Source organism: Plecotus auritus (assembly GCF_963455305.1).
Source record: "Plecotus auritus genome assembly, chromosome: 11".
Classification (NCBI taxonomy): domain Eukaryota; kingdom Metazoa; phylum Chordata; class Mammalia; order Chiroptera; family Vespertilionidae; genus Plecotus; species Plecotus auritus.
The window spans coordinates 10,969,518-10,990,830 of NC_137777.1; the positions used below are offsets into that span (position 1 = coordinate 10,969,518).

A 21,313-nucleotide genomic window follows, 5' to 3' on the forward strand; every position below is an offset into this window, starting at 1 on the left:
ACCTGCTGCTGTGGCCTCATAGGAAGTATATCCTGGATGTTTATTATACACTAGAGGCCCAGTGCATGAAATTCATGCACGGGGTGGTGTGTCCCTCAGCCCAGCTTGCACCCTCTCCAATCTGGGACCCCTCGAGGGATGTCCGACTGCCCGTAGGATCGGGCCTAAACTGGCAGTTGGACATACCTCTCACAATCCAGGACTGCTGGCTCCCAACTGCTCGCCTGCCTGCCTTCCTTCCTGATTGCCCCTAACTGCTTCTGCCTGCTAGCCTGATAACCCCCTAACTGCTCCCCTGCCAGCCTGATTGCCCCTAACTGCCCTCCCCTGTAGGCCTGGTCACCCCTAACTGCCCTCCCCTGCAGGCCTGGTCACCCCTAACTGCCCTCCCCTGCAGGCCTGGTCCCCCCCCAACTGCTCTCCCTTGTAAGCCTGGGTCCCTCCCAACTGCCCTCCCCTGCTAGCCTGATCCCTCCCAACTGCCCTCCCCTGTTGTCCTTCTTGTGGTGGCCATCTTGTGTCCACATGGGGGCAGCCATCTTGTGTGTTGGAGTGATGGTCAATTTGCATATTACTCTTTTATTAGATAGGATTATTTTTTTAGCTGGAGTTTATTTTGCAAATCATATAACTGATATAGGGCTTACATTTGGTATATATAGAGGACCCTAAGATCTAAGCCAGGGGTCCTCAAACTTTTTAAACAGGGGGCCAGTTCACTGTCCCTCAGACCGTTGGAGGGCCGGACTATAGTTTAGAAAAAAAACTATGAACAAATTCCTATGCGCACTGCGGGCCCGGGACGAGTCAGCTGCTAAGCAGGACAGGCAGCGGCACCCGGCGGGCCGGATAAATGTCCTCGGCGGACCGCATGTGGCCCATGGGCTGTAGTTTGAGGACTCCTGATCTAAGCAGTAAGAAAATAATCCAATAGAAAAACAGATAAAAGATTTGAACAGATGTTTCACCAAAAAAGATATGCAGATGGCAAATAAGCACATGAAAATACCTTAAACATGATTAGTCATTAGAAAAATGTAAAATAAAATTATATTGTGAAATCATTACACACCTATTAAGAAAGATTGACAATATCAAGTATCGGTGAGGATATGGAGGAACTAGGACTCTGTTATACAATTGGTGGGAATGTAAATTGATACTACTATTTTGTGTGTTTTTTTAAATTTTATTTTTTTAATCCTCACCCAAAGATATGTTTTATTGTGTATGTGTGTGTGTGTGTGTGTGTGTGTGTGTGTGTGTTTTAGAGAGAGAGAGAGAGGTTGGTTGCCTCCTACACATGCCCCGACTGGGGATGGAACCATTACTTAGGTAGGTGCCCTGACGGGGAATCAAACACCAACCTTTTTGGTGTATGGCAGTGGTCGGCAAACCGCGGCTCGCGAGCCACATTTGGCTCACGAACTGCGGTTTGCCGCTCTGTTGACTAGTGAGTTTGCTGACCACTGGTGTATGGGATGACTCTCCAACCAACTGTTTTTCAAAACAGTAGAGCCACCCTGCCTAGGCGATACTACTGTTTTGGAAAACAATTTGGCAGTTTTTAAAAAAAGTTAAACATAACACTTGTATGTTCCAGCAATTCTATTACTAGAGCGTATGTGCATACAAAAAATTTTACACAAATGTTTATAGCAGTTTCATTCGTCATGTCCCCAAACTGGAGACAACCCAAATATCCATCAGCAAGTAAATGGATAATTAACCGTGTCTATCTATTTAATGGAATACTACTCAGCAATAAAAAGGAATGAACTATTGATACATGTTACAACATGGATGAATCTCAAAATAATTATGCTGGGTTCTAGAAGTCAGACATAAGAAGAATACATACTATGATTCCATTTACATGAAATTCTAGGACATGCAAACTAATGTATGGTAACAGAAAGCAGATCAATGATTTCCTTGACTAGGGATAGGAGTGAGGGATTATCAAGGGACATGAGACTTTTGAGAGTGTTGAATACATTCATTATCTTAATTATAATGATGACTCTCATGGTTGTAAACGTGTAAAACATAAAAGTATATATTGTAAATATGTACAGTTTGTTGTATGTAAATTATACCTTAATAAAGGTGCTACACAGCAATTATAAACATTTGGGCTAATGGTATGAAGAAGCCTATATAATAAAACCCTAATATGCAAATCGATTGAACGGAGGAACCAACGGTCGCTATGACGTGCACTGACCACCAGGGGGCAGACGCTCAATGCAGGAGCTATCCCCTGGTGGTCAGTGCGCTCCCATAGGGGGACACCACTCAGCCAGAAGCCTGGTGGTCAGTGCGCTCCCACAGGGGGACACCACTCAGCCAGAAGTCGCGACACACAGGTTGAGAACCGCTTGCAGGGTTGCCTAAGACCATCGGAAAACACAGATATTTACATTACGATTCATAACAGTAGCAAAATTACAGTTATGAAGTAGCAACGAAAATGATTTTATGGTTGGGGGTCACCACAACATGGGGAGCTGTATTAAAGGGTTGCGGCATTAGGAAGGTTGAGAACCACTGGGCTAGAGGCTACTTTTTTCAAGTCCACAATTTGCTTCCCCGGTTGGGTGTGGAATTCAGTAAAAGCAGCTTTTGCACGTGTCTTTGTCCAAGTATGTACTTAGATGTGTTTGGAACAGGAGGGAAAAGGAACCAGAAGCAGGATTACTGCAGTCTGGGCTTAGTTGTTTGGCTGACCTCTTTTTTTTTTTTAATATATTTTTATTGATTTCAGAGAGGAAGGAAGAGGGAGAGAGAGATAGAAACATCAATGATGACAGAGAATCATTGATCAGCTGCCTCCTGCACGCCCACCACTGGGGATCGAGCCCGCAACCTGGGCATGTGCCCTTGACTGGAATCGAACCCGGGACCCTTCAGTCCACAGGCCGACGCTCTATCCACCGAGTCAAACTGGCCAGGGCCGGCTGACCTCTTTTCGCTGGTTTCCTGGGTTGATGGGACTTTGCTAATCGATGGGGCTGAAGGGTGATAGTCCAGCCCAGTCATCCTGCTCTAGACTTGGACTCAGTACAAACATTCCTGGTGGTGAAGCTGTGCATTTTGTTCTTTGGAAGCAGACATCGGAGCAGGATTGCTAGAACAATTGCGGGGCTTCTCTGGTGCAGAAACCACAATGACTTCCACAAACCTGGGCTAAGGCAATTTGGCTCTCTTTTTCTTCCAGTCTCTGAAAGAAAGAACCCATCCAAGTTCAAAGCATCTTAAACATTTTGAAGTTGTGATATTAAGTGTGAATAATTGGTGTCTGTGGGACTCTGAGAGGGAAAGCAAGGCTTACCGGTGTTTCTCATTACACTATAGGAAAGAAAAAAACCTAAGCGTCAGGCATCAGCACTTCCATCTCACATTCATTTTCAACCAGGGAATACAAGTACTACAGTGCTGTAGAGTCACTTGCATTTAAACACCCTGTTTCACAACCCATAACCATGTTCCACGTAGTAACGTTAGTACCAGGGAGATGATACAGTAGGAGCTTGAAAGTAGGACATGTGCAGTCGTTTTCATTTTGCTAAGAACTCGGTTCAGTTAAAATTCCGAGCAGTATTATTCAGAGGCAGTGTGGAACGGTGGGCTCTCATTTCTGACCCAGCATTCCTCAAGCGCATAGAGACCTGGCACTGAGGGATACTGAAGAGAGAGCCTTGTCTTCTATGGGCCCTTCATTCAGCCTAGATCCGGAGACTGAGATAAGCAGGCAGTTATAATGCAGAGTGCTCTGTGTGGTAGAGAAAGTACCTAGGACAGGGGACCTATAGGAGGGTCACCCAACCCAAACTATGAAGGTCAGGGAAGGCTTTTCAAAGGCTGAGTCAGAGTTCCCTCATGAAGAAGCGGAGGGAAGTCTCTTACCACCCATTTCACAATGAGCAAGTCATGCTCCCCGAGCTTCCGTTTGGAGGTAATAATATCCCTCAGCGGTGGCTTATGAGGATTAAATCAGCTGATGCACAGGAAGCACATAGCCCGTCACTTGCAGGGCAAAGGCCCTTCCTTTCTCTCCCCCTCCTGCCTCCCTCAGCGAGGAACGTGACTTCCGCGGTGGACTACACGGAGGTACCGTCTGGAGGGTCTTCAGCTGTCGTCTGCTTCCAGTTCATGTCCCTGCTTCCCGTTCATGAGGTCTTTCCCTTTGCAGCGGGTGTGGGACGTGCTCATGCACAGTGCGAGGTGTTCCATGTCCTGCCTGTGACACTTCGTTAGGGGAAGTGGCGGCCGCAGGGCTGTGTTGGACAGAACTCCTCTGTGGCCCTGTGTGTGTGTGTGTGTGGCGGGGGGGTGGGGGGGGGAGGTGGAGGAGGAGGGGTAGGCAGCAGCCATCATCTGCTGTCACAGGGCAGGGCGGGGAGCCTGAGAGAAGGAGGCCTTGTAACCAAGGGGCGAGAAGAGAGGACAAAGAGGAAAATCATCTCCACGTACAACTCAGCTTTGCTCTGCATCCAGTCTCCTGCAAGTAGTACGTTCTTCGGAGGGTGCTATGAAAGTGAATGGTGCAACTGCTTTTGGGGGACACTCTGCCCAGTGGGCAGGCATTTCCCATGCAAGAAAACAACGCCCCACACTCCGCCACAAGTCAGACAGGCTTTGCTTTCGGCCCCTGTGCGTTTCCTTTCGTTCATTTCTCTGTGCCTTCTTCCGTTCCTAAGGCGACTTAGCATTTTCCAAACGCAGATCGCCTTCTCATGTTGCAGATCCACCTGACCTTCAGGTTTTTCTGCACAGCTGTCACAACAAACTTCCCCTCGTCTGCTACTAAACGGATCAGACACAGCGGTGCAGGCTGCGAGCTGCCGACTCATTCCCCGTTCCCGGGGCTTTCCAGGAGAACCTGATGTTATTATCCAAAACTTCTCATCTGTTTCAAAGGGTACAATTTCCTGCATTCTCTGGAGGGAAATCAAACGCCCTGCGCTTAGGAAAGAAGTCCATCCCTCGCAGAGTTAGCAGACCTCTAGGCAATTATGGAGCGATTATTCCGAATTTAGTGTTTCCTCACCTCATTTCCCATAACAATGACGCCAGTGACCCGACTGTGGGCTTTTCATCTTCCCCGTGAGCTATCAGGAAATAAATCACAAAACTAAAGATAAGCCATGGAACCTCAATTTCTCTGTTCTCTTCCCAAGCCTTCTAGTCTCTTCCCTGAGGCAACCAGTTCCCCGGTCCCTTTTTTCTTCTGTAGTTTCTCCTGCGACCCAAGAATCTTTTTCTTTCAGTCTCTCTTCCTAATCTTTTACATTATACGCCTGGTCTCCTGATAAATGTGATTCTCTTTAAAAATCACTTTTTGGATTTAGAAATTGCTCTTTAAGCAACATCACTTTCCGCTGGTTTCCCAGGCCTGTTCCTGTCCTGTCCCTTCTCACCTCTGGACTGGGATATATTTTCCACCGTGATCTTCACTCCACACTCCAAACTCCTCTCTCTCCAAGTCCCCCTCATTCCCTTCTCATTTCCTAAGTTATCTTTTACGTTTCCTGCTGTCAACCATCTGCAGCATCACCTTGCTCTCTCCACTTCTTAAAAACTTGTCTTATGAATATCTCCCCTCCCCCCTCCCCCAATCGCAGGATCATTTTGCTGGCTGTGCACTGATGTGGTGCTATGATGGTTTTATTTTGCAGGGACGCGTTAGGCACTTGGAATAATTGTTTTAGCTCCATTGCCGGGAATCTCTTTGGCTTAGCTCTTTTCTTTGGCCACCTTTGATGGCTCTGACTGTTGGGACAGAGAAGAATTAGTGCATTCATTTCCCCTGGACACCGCTGAGACGTGCTCCTCTTCCTGTGCGAGATCCCAAAGCGACCGATGCTACGTGCTCCCATTGCGGGAGGCTGGAGCGCGCACTGTGGCAGAGTGTGCGTGTGCTCTCAGCTGGCGGTGGCTCGTGGCGCTGCGTGGCAGCCATCTCACAGCACAGAGCAACTGTTAGGATTTGGGGGCAAGTGTACCCACACATCAGATTTTATTTTATTTATTTTTAAAATATATTTTATTGATTTTTTTTACAGAGAGGAAGGGAGAAAGATAGAGAGTTCGAAACATCGATCAGCTGCCTCCTGCACACCTCCTACTGGGGATATGCCCGCAACCAAGGTACATGCCCTTGACCGGAATCGAACCTGGGACCCTTCAGTCTGCAGGCGGACGCTCTATCCACTGAGCCAAACCGGTTTCGGCGACACACATCAGATTCTAAACGGAATGACGGATCTCGGTTGAGTTAACACTTTATAGCTAGGTGGCATTTTCTCTTTCAGCTCATGAACCTTCACAGCTGCTTAGTGAAGCAGCACGGTCCGGTACGTCTGTTTCACAAGCTGAACAGCAAATTTTGCCGAGAGCGACGTGCTGAGCAGGCCTCCCTGGCCGGGTCTCCCTGGCCTGGGCGGGAACAACAACGGCAGGCGGCAGCAGGACTCGTGAGGGTCTTGCTGCTTTTGTGTTTATGTGGGTGGGGAGCCTGGTTTCAGAGAGGGGAACTGGAAGGCATGTTCCAAAGGAAATTACTAATCTCTCTACCAGAGAGCGCCTTGGATTTGTTATTCACCAGTTCAGGGAAAGATGCATGGGGGGAAGCGTGCTGTTTAGCAATAAAAACACATTAGTACAGTCTGCTTACTGTAGCCCTACACTGGCGAGTGGTAATTAAATCTATGTATTTCTCGCTTTATAGTTTTCTGCAGCTGAGTCTCTTGAAGACTTGTGCACTTTATCTGACTCGTCAAGGCCATATTCTCTCTCCTGCCTCTGGAAGAGGCTGCTGGGCTTTGTAATCGCTTTTTAATATCACCAGATCGAAGACAAATGCTTCACTGGGTTTATTGGCAGAAATAAAGCACTTCCTACTACTCTTCTGCTGGGGGTCCAAGCCCTAGAGAACTAGGACTTTACAAGGCTACAATCCCATTTCCTTTCACACCTTCCCTTTTTTTTTTAGTACTCTTAGATTGTAGGACCTCACTGTCTAGGGTTACCCACTTTGTATTTGGCCCCACAGGGTACTCTTCATGACTCAATGCTTTTCTTGGTGGGTGAGTCTGGTATGGACCTGTGACAGAGTCACAGATCAGACCCCTGGTCTCAAGGGCGTCCATGCTCGTAGCCAGCCTGGCATTCTCAGCTAGCAAAGGAGCCGAGAGCTGTCTCATCTACTCTTTGAATTCCAGTACAGGTTTTGCAAGCCAAGAATACAAGGTTTATCCTAGGGTTTGTGGTGGGTTTCATGGACAGCCTTGGAATTGTAATCGTATTACTTCACTTAAGCAGCATGGCCAGGGAGCTGGCTATTTATTTCTCTCAGCCCCATCAGGATGTACATCAAAAGTCGGTTACGTTCCACTATGTGAGAGAGAGATCTACTGTTGAACAGTGGGAATTTAGTTTTTGTTGTTGTACACACCTAAGAGGGATAAAGAAATCTGGGGAAAAGAGAAGTAAAGTAAGCCCAAGTAATTTTCTTAGACGGTAAACTAAAACCTGCTCACTGGTAAACAGTAAAATGTCAGGGACACAAAAATGAGTTAGCTCACGCACAGGCTGATGGGTTGAGGAGGTCGCTGGCATCTGTAGAGTGTGGCCATGAGTGCTTCAGTGTGAGGCGAGGGGTCTGCTGGTGGCCCTCTCCCCGCAGGCTGTCGTCCCCACACCTCCCAAGCCAGAGCTCCTGCGATTCCTGTGCTAAGGCGACTGCCGGTCAGTGTTCCATTTGCCTTGCTCTCATCACCTCACTGGCCTGCTGTCACTGGACTCACTCCAGAACCATGGGGAGAAGAAAAGGGAGTATCATGCCTGGCTTCTTCCCCAGCTGTTAGGGGTTGTCTCCCTTCCTTCAGTCATCCTCCTTTATCCCTACAATACCCACCCCTCATTCAGGGCGGCAGGTTCAGGGGCAGAGACATTTGAAATGAAGCCTCCTTTTCGTGGCTCTTAGGAAAAATAATGGTGACGCTATTGGATACAGGTGACTCCTAGTCCAAGATGGTAGGAGAGGTGGGACTGGGGCATGCCTCTCCCTGTGCTGGCATCTGATTCTAACAAATAAGAACAGTTCTGGTTCAATTCTCTAATTTTTTTCCAGAAGCATAATGTTACAGTATTTTATAAATGTTTGAACTTAAAAAAAAAGTCAAGTAGGTAAGTCTGTTTTTTCTCTTTAACTCCGTATTTTAAAACAATTATAGACTCACAGGATGTGGCAAAAACAATAGCAGAGAGAATCCGTTGTGTCCCTTACCCAGTTTCCCCTAATGGTATCATCTATGTAACTACAGTATATCAAATCCACAGACCTCACTCAGATTTCACCATTTTTTACTGGGTGGGGTTTTCTAAGGATTTCAAATGCTATGGCATTTTTAAAAAAATAGCAAGTAGAATTGAAGTTGTAGTTGGAGCAGATGTTCTTGTCTGGTGTTTTCCTTTCTTTCTGACTTGCCCTGTGTCCCCCATTGTGTGAAAAAGAGATGTCAGAAAGCATACATCAACCAAGAGTCTGAATGCTTACTCTAAGAAGCAGTAAATTAGGTGCCAAGGAGGACATGAATGCCATTAAGAAGAAATGATCTTGTGTCTAGGAATTATCTGCTTACACAGAATTATCAGCTCAAGACAGTATTTATTTACTAAGCACATAAAATGTATTCAGCACTTTTCTTTGAATTATAAAGAGGTAAAAGCTACTTTTCAGTCTGGAATATACATTCACTCCTCCTACCCAGCCTACCTGCTATCTCTTAGGGTCTTCTAAAACTAAGTCCTGCCTGTGTTCATTGAGTATATACTAAATTCAGATCAATGCTAGATCCTGGAGGTTCAAAGGTGGATTCTACACAGTCCTTTCCCACATTGAGCACACAATTTAGTGGGACAGACAGACATTTTGAACATAAATATTTTGAAGAAAGATAACCACTGTAGCAAAGAGAATGTCTAGGAAAAGAGGAGGCAGGAGACAGGGGGATCAGTCAGGAGATTGCTGTGGTGGTTCAGGTTAGGGTAACAGGGCCAGAAACCAAAGTGGTAAGGAAGATTTAGAGAGGAAAGATGGGCTTGAGAGCTTTTTAGGAGTTAAATTTGATAGTACTTAGTGATTATGCGTCTGGAGGGATAAAATAGAATGAGATGTCCTGAATGGTCCAGATGACGGGGTGGTGGAAATGCCACACACCAAGAGTGGGAGTTCAGGAGGAAGATCAGATTCTGGAGGAAAAGTCTTTTGAGAAGGGTTTGGATATGTTGAGTTTGAGGTACCTATGGGCATCCAAACTAAGAGACCTTGTTATCCTCTAGATGAGCTCATGCTATAGATCATAAATGAAGCCTTGGAGGGAAAGACCTTGCTGGTGAGAATGTGTAGTAGGAGAGGGTTATGGAGAGAGCCCTATGAAATAATAAACTTTAAAAGATAGATGGAAGAAAGGGGCCCTGCAAAAAAGGTTGGGAAGGAGAGCGGAGTTAGAGGAAGAAGAGTGTGGACAAGGAGAGACGGTCCACAATGTTAAATGTTTCAGATGTCCAGTGTGATAGGAAGCGAACTGTTTCCAGTGGATGCAGAAACCAGGCATCCTTTATGATCCTTGTGAGTTCAGTTTCAGTGGGCTCTGGGAGGAGACAAAATGGCAGATTGAGTAGTGGTTTATATAAGTGAACCACTCCAGGAAGAGTTTGGGATAAGGTGACTTAGTCAAGTGCTAACATGGAATATAACAAAAAGTGACTGATATTAAATATTTAAGAAAATCCATAGTAGAGTGTTGGAGCTGAAATGCAACCCAAGGGACAGCGAGGACCTAGTCTCTCTATGACTCCCTCTATGAGAGGAACTTGTAAATATGCTATAGTTTAAAGGAGAAAACTAATGTCTGAAGAATAAAAAGTAATCATGAAAGTGATGAATCAGACTGCATACTACTGTGGTGAAATGTAACTACTTGTGTGGTGAATTTATTCTGTACGTATTTATTGATAGGTGTTGTACTGTTTGCTTAGTATAAAAAAAGAAAAACAGATTCCTTGCAGAGAACATGCTTGTTGAATTTTATAAAGAGAAAATACTATTGCTATTCAGTGATGTCTAGCAGAGTGACAGACAAAAACGGGTAGATATAGTGAGCTATGGAAAAGGCAGCAAATAGTTCTGCCTAGGAGTTGGAGACGGATAACTGGGGCATTTTTAGCAGAGGGAACAGCATGAGCAAAATCAGAGAGGTATGAAGGGTGTTCTGTAATTTCAAGGACCAGTAAACAGCCTGTGGGGGCTGCAGTGTAAAGGTGGGGGGACAACAGGGAATGACTGAAGACTGAAAGCCACACCACTGACAGTAAATGGTGAGGAAGCAGATGTTTTAACAAAGGCGCCATTCTATTTGGGCGTAAGGCAAATCCGTGGGCATCATGGAGGATGGACTGGAAATGTACGGCAGAGCGTTTCAAATGACGGATAATGAGGTTCTGGGCTGCGAAAGTGATGGGAAGGCGGAAGGGAGGGAAGTTTGTCAAGAAAGAATTTGGAGGTGGACTTAGAGGCAACCGTTCACCTGTTCTCCTTGAAGGAGCGGAAATATTTCAATGAACAATGCAGTTTCCAACTTACCGACTGGGGGGTGGGAGTAAGGGACAAAGGAAGAGCGGGTTGGAAAGGAAGATTCTGAGTTTGGTGTTGGGTATTTAGAATTTAGGTTCATGTGGGCGTCTAGGTAGATCTTATGCCAGATCCCAGGCTTTGCTTATGGTGTTAGTGTGAACAATATATTTAATTATGGATCTCCAAGAAGCCCCTAAAGTAGTATAGCCTTTGGAAATGTATTTAATCCGCAAGGAACGGAAGACACAGCTCACAGTGATGGAAACAAATGGAGTTTATTTTTCTCGCATGACAGACAAGTTGGCGGTGCTGTGTTGGTCCAGCTGCTCAGTGGTGGGTGTCAGGACCACTTCTGTTGGACTTGCTCTCATGGTTACAGAGTAACTGATGCAGCTCTAGATTGTGACCTCTTTCTTGTCATCTGCTTCTGTTTGGTCTCTTTGGGTAGAATTTGGTCACAGGACCTCCCCTGGCTGGAAGGTAGGCTGGAAGAGTAAGGAAGAGAATTGTTACTTTTACTTCAATTACTGGTTCCCCATCCTATTAGATGCAATGATTCTTTAAAAAAATAAAATAAAAAAACAACCTGCCATATAATTTCTAATGCCTGCTTTAAATTATCCTAAATTAAGCATCATAGATACTCTGCATATATATTTTCAAATAAATCAGTCTTCTATCCTGGTTGTAATATAAAGGAGAAATTAAAGGAAAAATGATATTCAATGAAGTGTTCCAAAACGTAAATTCTGAGGCATGGCTGCATTTGATGGCGATGAAGCAGTGAAAGCCTTGGCCTGGTGAATGTGACAGCAACAACTGCAGCCCAGCCCAGGGGTGTGGTGATGGTGCTTCCCAAACCGGAGGCAGCATTGTCCTTGGTGCTTTACCAAAATGAGGACCAGCTCTCGGTCAAGTTCTGAAACAGCGTAGTCCTTCCTGGATATGCATGGTAGTTGTTTCTTGAAAAAAATCAACTTGCATTAAAACGGCACAAAACTATTTTTGTTATATTTGTATATACAATAGAGTTAGAGTCAAGGCTCAGGTAATAGTTTTTCATATTTAAAAATATCTGTGAGGAATGCAAGAGAATTCTCAGTACAAAAGATTATGAAATACAGGAAGTCAGGTGAACTCCTAAGTCATTTCCGTGGAGAAATAAAACCAAGGGAGTCGGGGAGGAAGGAGTGAGTCCTGGGCAAGGTGTGTAAACAACACAGAAGCCGGGCCTGCCCGTTCATCAGGAACCCAGTCTTTCTCTGGCGGTATGTGGTCCTTCGGATGCAGGAGTGACGTCCAGCTTGAGGATGAGCTGGGCTAAGAGAGGCGTACCCAACCCTCGGCTCTTTGAGGAGCCAGAGGAGATCAGAGGCTTGGGTTCGGATGAAATGAGGCAACAGCAGCAGAAAAGCATCCAAGAATAGGACACAGGCCTGATGACCTTTCTTCTATCATAAGTCATCAAAGACAAACGAGGAAGAGATTGGGAATGAGCTGGAGGAATAAAATGAGATAATTGATGAGCTTGCCAGCCTGGCGGAGAACATAGACGAGAAACTCTGTACTGAAACCAGGGATGTGAATATGGTGGACAGAAAGTCAACATCTTGTGGGATGATAATGGTGATTTTATTGCTACTCATGGATATTGTGGTTGCTGCAGTCTGGCCTACCAACCGGTGGCCATAGAGGGACCACCAGCTGTGACACCTGCCAATGATGGAGCAAAAGCTCAGCACCCTTTTGATACATGAAAGCTGCTTTCAATAAATTCCCTCAAAGCTCTGGGAAAAAAAGGAGTTTGGAAATGAACTTCAAGTGCCTGAGTCTGTGCTAGGATTTAGCACTTCTGGTCTTTATATCTGCTACTCACTCTAGACTGACAACTAAGAGTTAAATTTATAGTGGCAAATCCTATTCAGCAATGGAAGGTTTAGGAGAAATATTTAAGTCTTCACGTAAGTAGTGTATTTAGTTTTTAGAAGGAAAAGTGACTGGATAAAATGTCAATAAAAATCTCAGATGCTAACTCTTATTCCTTCTGTCTTTTAGCACATTCTCTTTTCACTGTGTCCGTTCCACTTCACGTAGCCTATTCATTCTGGCATTTCTATCATAGCCTGAGACATTTTCAAAAACTGATATTTTAGGAAAATATTTAGAAATAGAAGCAAAGGGTTTTGCTTTGTTCCCTCAAAACACAGAGCTGTTATGAAAGAGAATATAATTCACAGTAGGAGAAAAATTGGTTTTGCTTAGCTTGCTTCCAAAAGTAAGTAGGAAAGAATGAAAATGACATTAGGAAGAATTTTATCTTTTTTTGTGTGAAAAAGATAATCTGTAACTATGGATTGTGAAGACAATATAGGAAAAGCAAGTCTTTCTCATATAGTTCTCCAAAGTTGCCTTTGAATTCAAAGGGATGAGTTTTTAAAGTATCACATTTTGAAGATTATAATATTTAATGTTTCCATAGTTTGGATTCAAGTAAAGGAACAATGACTTCAACCTTTTGTGTAAGAACTAAGAATATTTTTAAAAAACATGTTGTGCAGTTTAAGTTTAGACATTTCAAATGCCCTGTAATTGCCTGATTTTTTTTCAACTGGTTTATTAGTATTTTTAGGGATTTTAAACAGAAGGAGACCTTGAATGTCTTTGTAAATGGATGGCCTGACGAATGGCATCTTTTTTTTTGTAGCATGGATTATTTTTCGCTTTGTGACAATTCCAAGGAATAACCAGATATGTAACAAGTAGTGGCTTGTTTGGGGGTTTTGAGGTGCTCCATATGGTGTCCTTGGCCTGATGCAGCATCTGGGTGAATTCTCCATGCTAGGGCAGGGGGTGGTGCCAGTCACAAAGAAACGGTCCTTCCTTTCCTGCTGCATGAAGGGTGGGAATTGTTCGCTGTGTCTGTCCCAAGCAGGGCCCTAGGGCATTTTGCTCCAAATATGATGGTTTCACGCAGTGGACTTTTTTCAGTCCAACCTTGGGGAATAAGCCTTCCTATTATTGCTGTCTTCCACCATTCCCCCCACTTACCGGCCAGCTACATGCCATTTTCCCCGGAGGCTATGTTTTGTAAAGCCTCTCTGTCTTTGCACGGGTTGCTCCCTCAGTCGGTTACCTTTTCTTCAGTGCCACGCCCACCTTCCTCACATGCTCATCAGTAAACTCCTGTTGACCCTTCACACATCAGCTCCAGCAGACGGCTCCCTCATCCCCTCCCCCGCTCTGTTCTCATAGAACCTCATAACTACTTCCTTCTGTTACAGGGCTTTTCACATTATCTCTGACCCTATTATTCTTGGCAGCCCTTTAAGGGTGTGGATATTATCCTATACATCTGTGTCTTCAGTGCTTAGTAGGTGCTCAATAACTTTTTGTTAAATGGGTGGGGAAATAAATTTATGACTCAGGACATCTTTTATAATTAATAAAGAGAAATGTATGAGATGAATAATGCTATTTTTCTTTGTAGATCACCATGGAATTATTTGCTCCCTTTGTAGACTATAGAAAAAATAATGATGCAGCTTGTTTAATCTTACTTGGTTGCAATGACTGTATACGGACATTTGTATTTCCGAGCTAAGGCAGACTAATGTCTTTCAGATGAGTCAACCCTCCTTTTGTCCCATAGTGAACTTTACTTGGGTCCATGTGGTGCCCGTGCTTTTTGGGAGATTTAAAGGGTTCAGCTTCCAATGACTGTATCATTCATGATTTTATCCAGTCCTCTTCTTTTTTAGGTAAACTATTAATATGTTTATACTCACTGTTAAAATTGCACATTTTTATTTTTCTGAAATTAGCTCTGAGCTCTGGTACTAATATGAAAGATTTGGTAGTAATTCTGCTTTCATTATTCATCTTATTCAAACCCTTGTTGATTTTTATATGCCAAAATATTTCTACTTTTGGCCTAGGTCTTTTCACACCGAGGAGGGCTGGTGTTTTCAGTCCTTTCATGCAAATAAACTGGCTCCTTTGATCAGCCTTCTTATTTAGAATGACTCCAAGTCTACAATTTCTTTTCATGGATGCTGATCCTAAATTTGTGAATTAGGAGAGGATTTTTTAAAAGTTGTCCTCAGTTATTGGCCTCTATTTGGCCTTATTTTGTCTGTATACTTTACTATTTTAATTTTTATTGTAATTTTCTATTTCTTATTGGGAATGTACACATTTTATATCGGATTATAATCCCTGTGTTTTTAAATGACATATTTTACAGTGTTTTGTAAAGTGGAATGTGATATAGCCATATTTTGTTGTATTTTTATTAGCTTTCTAAATATAGGCAGTTGGTAATAATTATAATTTTCTATGTATTAATGAAAACGTATTTTAGTTGAGTTAATGTATGTTTCTAAAAACAAAAATAAGAGATTCTTGTAGTGCTACATTGGAGAAATATGTATTTATGCATTCTAGCCAAGAATTACATCAGTAATTTTCAGATTATGTTCTAGGGAAACCAAGGTTTAGAATCAACTAACATGCATTTAGTGTTTACTTATATTGAGTGTTCTAAGTGATTTTTCACATAAGTCATGGTTTTGTGCCTTTAATCTTAAACTTTCTAAAATGCCAGTATTATACTCAGGGGGAAATTGATTCATTAAAAGGTAACAAACCATCATCTTTTAAATTAAGCTACTTTAAAAAAAAAGCATTTATTGCATTTTTGGGATTTGAAGATACAGTGTAGTTAAGGTATTTAGAACAATACAGATACCAGTTTTTGCTTGAAAGTATATTATTATTTTTTTGTTTCAAAATTAATTTCACTGATCATGTTAGGGGGCATGACGTATTATTATCTAAGTGGCATGTTACCCATTACTTCAGCTGACAGACATGCAAAAAGATGTAACAATGAAAACGTAGGCACTGTTATTTTCTGAACTTACCTTTGAAACAGAATGTAACCTAAGAAGGATGATTCGGTGACCTGACAGAGGGACGCACCACTCATTCCTTCTCTCAGCTGTTCCCGGAAGCTGTCTTGAGATATGCTTCTCTCTAGCTGTTCATGATCCCCTTTGTTCTTCTCTGGGTTCTCATGCTCCTCTGTGTACGCGTCCGCTTGCGTACCTATTATTTTATTATAATTATTTGCTTCTCAGACTGTGTTTAGGTATGCTTCATTGAGTTTCTATTATATGTAAATGCATACAGTTTCTTCGAAGAAAACAATTCTTAATCCTTCGGGAAGTCTGTGCTAGCTGCTCCAGTTACCTGGTTGATTGTAGCTGCTGGTTTATCTGCTGCTTGGGAATCGCAACAAAATCCTTGATTTACTTTCTGAAAAACAAGGGTATTGACTAGGATTCCTAAGCTCTCTTGTGTCTCCACAATGCTATCCTTATATGATTCTAATCCATCACTAGAAATGTATCGTGAAATTGTTAATGAATGCTTGCAGAATGCTTAGAGAATTTTTAATGAGAAGCAGATACTTGTGGTTTGTCTTAATTACTAGATGGCTTATTAACCTTTTTTTTTTGGACCAACAGTTCATTCTTAAAAATGAATAAATCACAATCTGGGGAAATATTTTAATTGCTTGATAAAGTTTAACTTTTAAAAACAAGCATTATTATGATCACTGTAGAAACCAAGAATCTATGTATGTAAGTAGTTATAATAAAAGGGACAACAGCAGCAGCAGCAATATACAGTTTTCATGATTTTTCAAAATATTTAAATATGATAGGATTTTATTCCTAAAAGAGGCAAGACAAGTACTTTCATACCCTAGGGAAGCTAAATCTATAGAGATTAAAGGCTCATTCATTCCTTAAATAAAAATGTGCTGAATGCCTATATATGGGTACAATGACTGAAGATGCAATGGTAATTTACACTATTTGATTTTGAGAATAGGAGAGACAGATTTATAAAAAAGAGGCCCGGTGCATGAAATTTGTGTATGGGGGGGGGTCCCCCTCAGCCCAGCCTGCACCCTCTCCAATCTGGGACCCCTTGGGGGATGTCTGACTGCTGGTTTAGGCCTGATCCTGGTGATCAGACCTAAACTGGCAGTCGGACATCCCTCTCACAATCCGGACCACTGGCTACTAACTGCTTGCCTGCCTGCCTGCCTGATCGCCCCTAACTGCCCCCCCCCCTGCTGGCCTGGTCACTCCCAACTGCCCCCTGTGGGCCTGGTTGCCCCATGCAGCCTGCTGCTCGGTTGTTTGGTCGCCCCTCACTAACCCCCCTGCTGGCCTGGTCACCCCTCACTGATGCCCCTGCTGGCCTGGTCGCCCCACACAGCCTGTTCGGTCGTCCGTTTGGTTGTGATGGTCACTTAGGCTTTTATATGTATAGATGTGTTAGTTGATAATATAGTTCATTATGGTAGAAACACAGAAAATGTTTTTACCATATAAAACATTTAACTCTGGGGTTAAATGTTTGAGTGCATATAATTGTGGTGTTGTTTGAGGCTCCACAGAAAAGCTGATTTTTAAAGTAGTTTCATTAAAGAAGGAGTTATGAAAAGGCCTGGGTATTTGAAGGACAGTGTCAAGTTCAATGTAGCTAGAGCATTATTGTCCAATATAAATACTAGTATAACTATGTAAGTTAAAATTTTTAATAGGCATATTTAAAAGTAAAAAAGGGACAGGTAAAAGGAATAATAACTTTTATTTAATACATCTGATGCATTTTATTTATTTTTCTTACTTAAATATGAAGTATTTGATTTTAAAGAACAAACCAGGTGTTTATTTTACACTTACAAAACATCTCAATTTAGGCTAGCTACATTTCAAGTTCTCAGTATCTAGAACAGGACTGGGCAAACTTTTTGACTCGAGGGCCACAATGGGTTCTTAAACTGGACCGGAGGGCCGGAACAAAAGCATGGATGGAGTGTTTGTGTGAACTAATATAAATTCAAAGTAAAGGAGCGGAGGGGAGAGCAAGAGAACCGGATAGAACAGCCGGATCCGGCCCGCGGGCCATAGTTTGCCCAAGGCTGATCTAGAAGCATATAAGAGAGAGAGAGAGAGAGAGAGAGAGAGAGAGAGAGAGAGAGAGAGAGGCCTTTTGTTTCTTCTTGTCTGAGTGCTGTGGCTAGGACTTCCAGTACTAAGTTGAATAAGAGTGGTGAAAGTGGACAACCCTTTCCTGTTTCTGATCTTAAGGGAAATTCTTTTAGATTTTCATCATTGAGTATGCTTTTAACTATGGGTTTTTCATATATGGCTTTTATTATATTGAGATATCTTTCCTTTATTCCCACTTTTCTGAGAGTTTTTATCATAAGTGTGTGCTGGTCTAGTTATCCTTTTATTTTAATCTTTTAGCTACCTCATATTTTAATCATTTAGCTACCTCATATTTTAAACAGAAATATGAGGTAGCATGTGATTGCATGGTTTTAATAAATGCTGCCTTATTAATAAGGCCACTCATTGCCTCTTTACTTCTTCATTCCGGGAAGTTATGGTGCCTGAATTTGATGGTGGGAGTTGGGCAGTGGGTGAGAAGGGAAGGATAATCCTGTTTGAAAAGCAGTCCCTGGGTTGTGGGCAGATAGCTGTGAGATTCTTTTCCTAAAACATGTTTCTTGTTTACATAGACTATTTTAGGAAGAAAACAAACTGAAAAAGAAAAATGAAGTTTCTTCTCTTCACATTTGTTGGTGCTCACCTTTTAGCCTTGAACTCTGGCAAAGCTATATGCAGGAATGACACCTCGCAGAGGACTTTCCAAGAAATAAAAGAAGAAATAGCCCGCTATGGAGATGTTGCTAAAGCAATCATAGACCTTGCTGTTTATGGCAAAGCTCAGAACAGATCCTATGAGCGATTGGCTCTGCTGGTTGATACTGTGGGATCCAGATTAAGTGGCTCCAAGGGTCTAGAAAAAGCCATTCAAATCATGTGCCAAAACCTAAAGGAAGATGGGCTAGAGAATGTCCACCTGGAGCCAGTCAAAATACCCCACTGGGAAAGGGGAGAAGAATCTGCTGTGATGCTGGAGCCGAGAATGCAGAAGATGGCTATTTTGGGCCTTGGAAGTAGCATTGGGACCCCTCCAGAAGGTATCCCTTGTGTGTTTCTTTCAAGTCAGTTTGCCGTGTACTTTATAAAACTAACGTCCTATGGCATAATTTATTGCAGTATTCATGATTCATATTATAATTTGGGTGATAAGAAGGAAAATGTATTCATTTCCTATTCCATTGATTTAATGAGTTCTCTACTGTTACACTCTATTTTCTTCCTTCTTCCTTCTCTCTCTTTCTGTCATCTGTTACTTTAAGAAAGGTGATTGTGTAGGGCCATTTTTTAAATGACGTATATACAGCTATTGGTACGTGATATTTATCAGCCCTATCACTTGATAACTTGAAAATTGAGATATATGTTAGTAGGATAGAAAAACTAAGACTTCTTCAAAGTGGCCTCAATGTACAGAATTTCTTAGAATTGGTGAGATAAGGAACAGAATTGCGTGCATTGAATTGCTTTGAGTTAATTATTTTTACAGAACCTGAGGATTCTAATGCCAGGGTGGCATTCTACCTTTATTTATTAGGACCCTGGCTTAGCTTCCTTAGACAATATAAATGTTTAGATCAGAGAGAGATTACCGGTCAACAGTGAGCTATCAGTCAGTCTTGAATGTATTCGTGGACTTTTTCCATGGCCGAGTAACTAGTTTATAGAAACTACTTGGCCTTCTCTAAGCATTTTTTAGAAACATTTAATCTTGTCTAATGCCAGGAGAAAGACCCAAAAGATAAATTGATTTTCAGGTTTTTTAATCATCTTTTTTCCTGTAATTCACATACCATAATAGTCACCCATTGAAAATACACAATTTAGGGGGGTTTTAGTATATTGACAGAGTTGAGCAACTACCACAGTAGTGTAATTGTAGACCATTATCATCAGCCCAAGAAGAAACTCATTGCTTATGCCTCTTGTTCCAGTGAGGCTTTTGCCCTTTTTTGATGGATCTGTGTGTAGTTTGGGAAGTGTTTTCAAGTCTGACCCATGTTCTGTTTTGATTGTTTCTGCGTAGGAACATGCACATAGCCTTCCCAGTCGCCAGGGTTTACTATGATCCCAGGAAGGCTTTCTTTGGTTGTTCCTTTCCCTGGTTCTTTCTGTTAAACGTGCGAATGTTCTGCCATTTTGCTTATTGCTCGTAGTGTCATGAAGCTATCAACAACCCCGTAATTGCTTTCTACCAAGCTCTCCACTGTTTTCAACAATACCCTGGTATATGGAATTCCCTATGTTCTGCTCCAAATAAAGTCACTCCCTGGGTAAGAACTGAAAAGCTCTTCATCCTCCTTGCCTGCTTCTTCCTTGGGAGAACGCCTGTGCTACTTCTCAGGAGGTAGGCACAGAGATAGTGGCCTCTTCCTCCAAGAGTGATATCTCTAGCAGGTGTTAGACATGGAGGGTGGTATCTCTCGGTCTCCTCAGCTTGTTTCTCCCAGGGTGGAACCTCTGCCCGTGAGTGGGCTGTGACAGTGGTGATCGGAGCCCCAGTATTCTTGGCACCTACATGTGCGGTTGGGTTTCTATCATATAAGTAGGGGCTGGGTTGAGGAATGGGACCTCAGTTTTTTTGCAGTAGAGTACCTGGAATAGAGTTTCTGTAACAGGGATCTGGGAATGGGAGAAGGAAGCAGGTCAGGGCCCAAATGCTACAGACTCTCATTATTCTCAGATTTAGTAGGTTTTCCTGAATGAATGTTTCTTTTCTTTCTTTTTTTTTTTCTTTTTGAATATTTATTTTATTGATTTCAGAGAGGAAAGTGAGAGAGAGAGAGAGAGAGAGAGAGAGAGAGAGAGAGAGGAGAGAGAGAGGAGAGAGAGAGAGAGAAACATCAATGCTGAAAGAGAATCATTGCTTGGCTCTGAATGAATGTTTCTTCATTGGTATGCCCATAGGACAATTTTGAGAGACTTTAAGTGATTTTTTAAAAAAATAATTTTCCCCAGTTAAATAATTTTGTAAGAGAGATCTGCCAAATGTCTTACACAGCTGTTTTGGAAGTACCACTGTGATGGCCAGTTTTGATCTCTTTGAGGCTGCATGAATAGGTGGTAGAGTCCTCTAAGGTATCAGGGAGCCCCTCAGCCTGAATTGTACAGTGTCAACCTGGAGTTTTGTTCAATTGCCTTCTGTTATACAGGAATCTATGTTAGGCACCAGCATATATGCATATACATTTTTCTTCTCTTTTTTCTTTTTAAGACTTTAAAGTCTAGATTTTTTTTTCCGTGTGAGAAAACCAGCTTCTAAGAGGTTAGGTAGTTTGCTCAAGGTTATACAACTCATAAGAGAGGCCAAGTTCAGGTGTGAACAACTGTCAACTCCAGAGTTTGTGCTTTTAGTCATTAGACTATATTGCCTCACATACAAATATTTTAATGTTATTTCAATTTATAATATTTATCTATTTTAGACATCTGACTGAAGCACATCTGTCTCAAAGCGGCGGATAACCTGTAACTGTGATGGCAGAATGTATTTCTGTTTGTACCTTTTTTGGGGGACACTTTTCTCATTTTTTTTCTTATCCTCATTTTTAATTCTGTAGCTGGGCCGGCTCTTCTCTGGCTACCTGCCTGGTGTAGAAAACTAAGCCAAGTTAGTGATTGCTCCTGGGGCCTTCAAGAC

At 42.6% G+C, this 21,313-nt stretch overlaps 1 protein-coding gene across 3 annotated transcripts in view; it reads left to right on the forward strand.

Moving 5' to 3' along the window:
* The window catches only part of CPQ (carboxypeptidase Q), a 385,779-nt gene that overhangs the window by 65,877 nt on the left and 298,589 nt on the right, over window positions 1-21,313 (forward strand). For 2 of the 3 annotated variants that reach the window (XM_080646549.1, XM_080646548.1), the window contains exon 2: window positions 18,249-18,713. In XM_080646549.1, the coding sequence (XP_080502675.1) occupies window positions 18,284-18,713 (430 nt within the window). In that variant the 5' untranslated portion in view covers window positions 18,249-18,283. Of the gene's footprint in view, window positions 1-3,914; window positions 4,114-18,248; window positions 18,714-21,313 lie in introns of those variants that run through there. The other variant, XM_080646550.1, reaches the window with a different exon arrangement.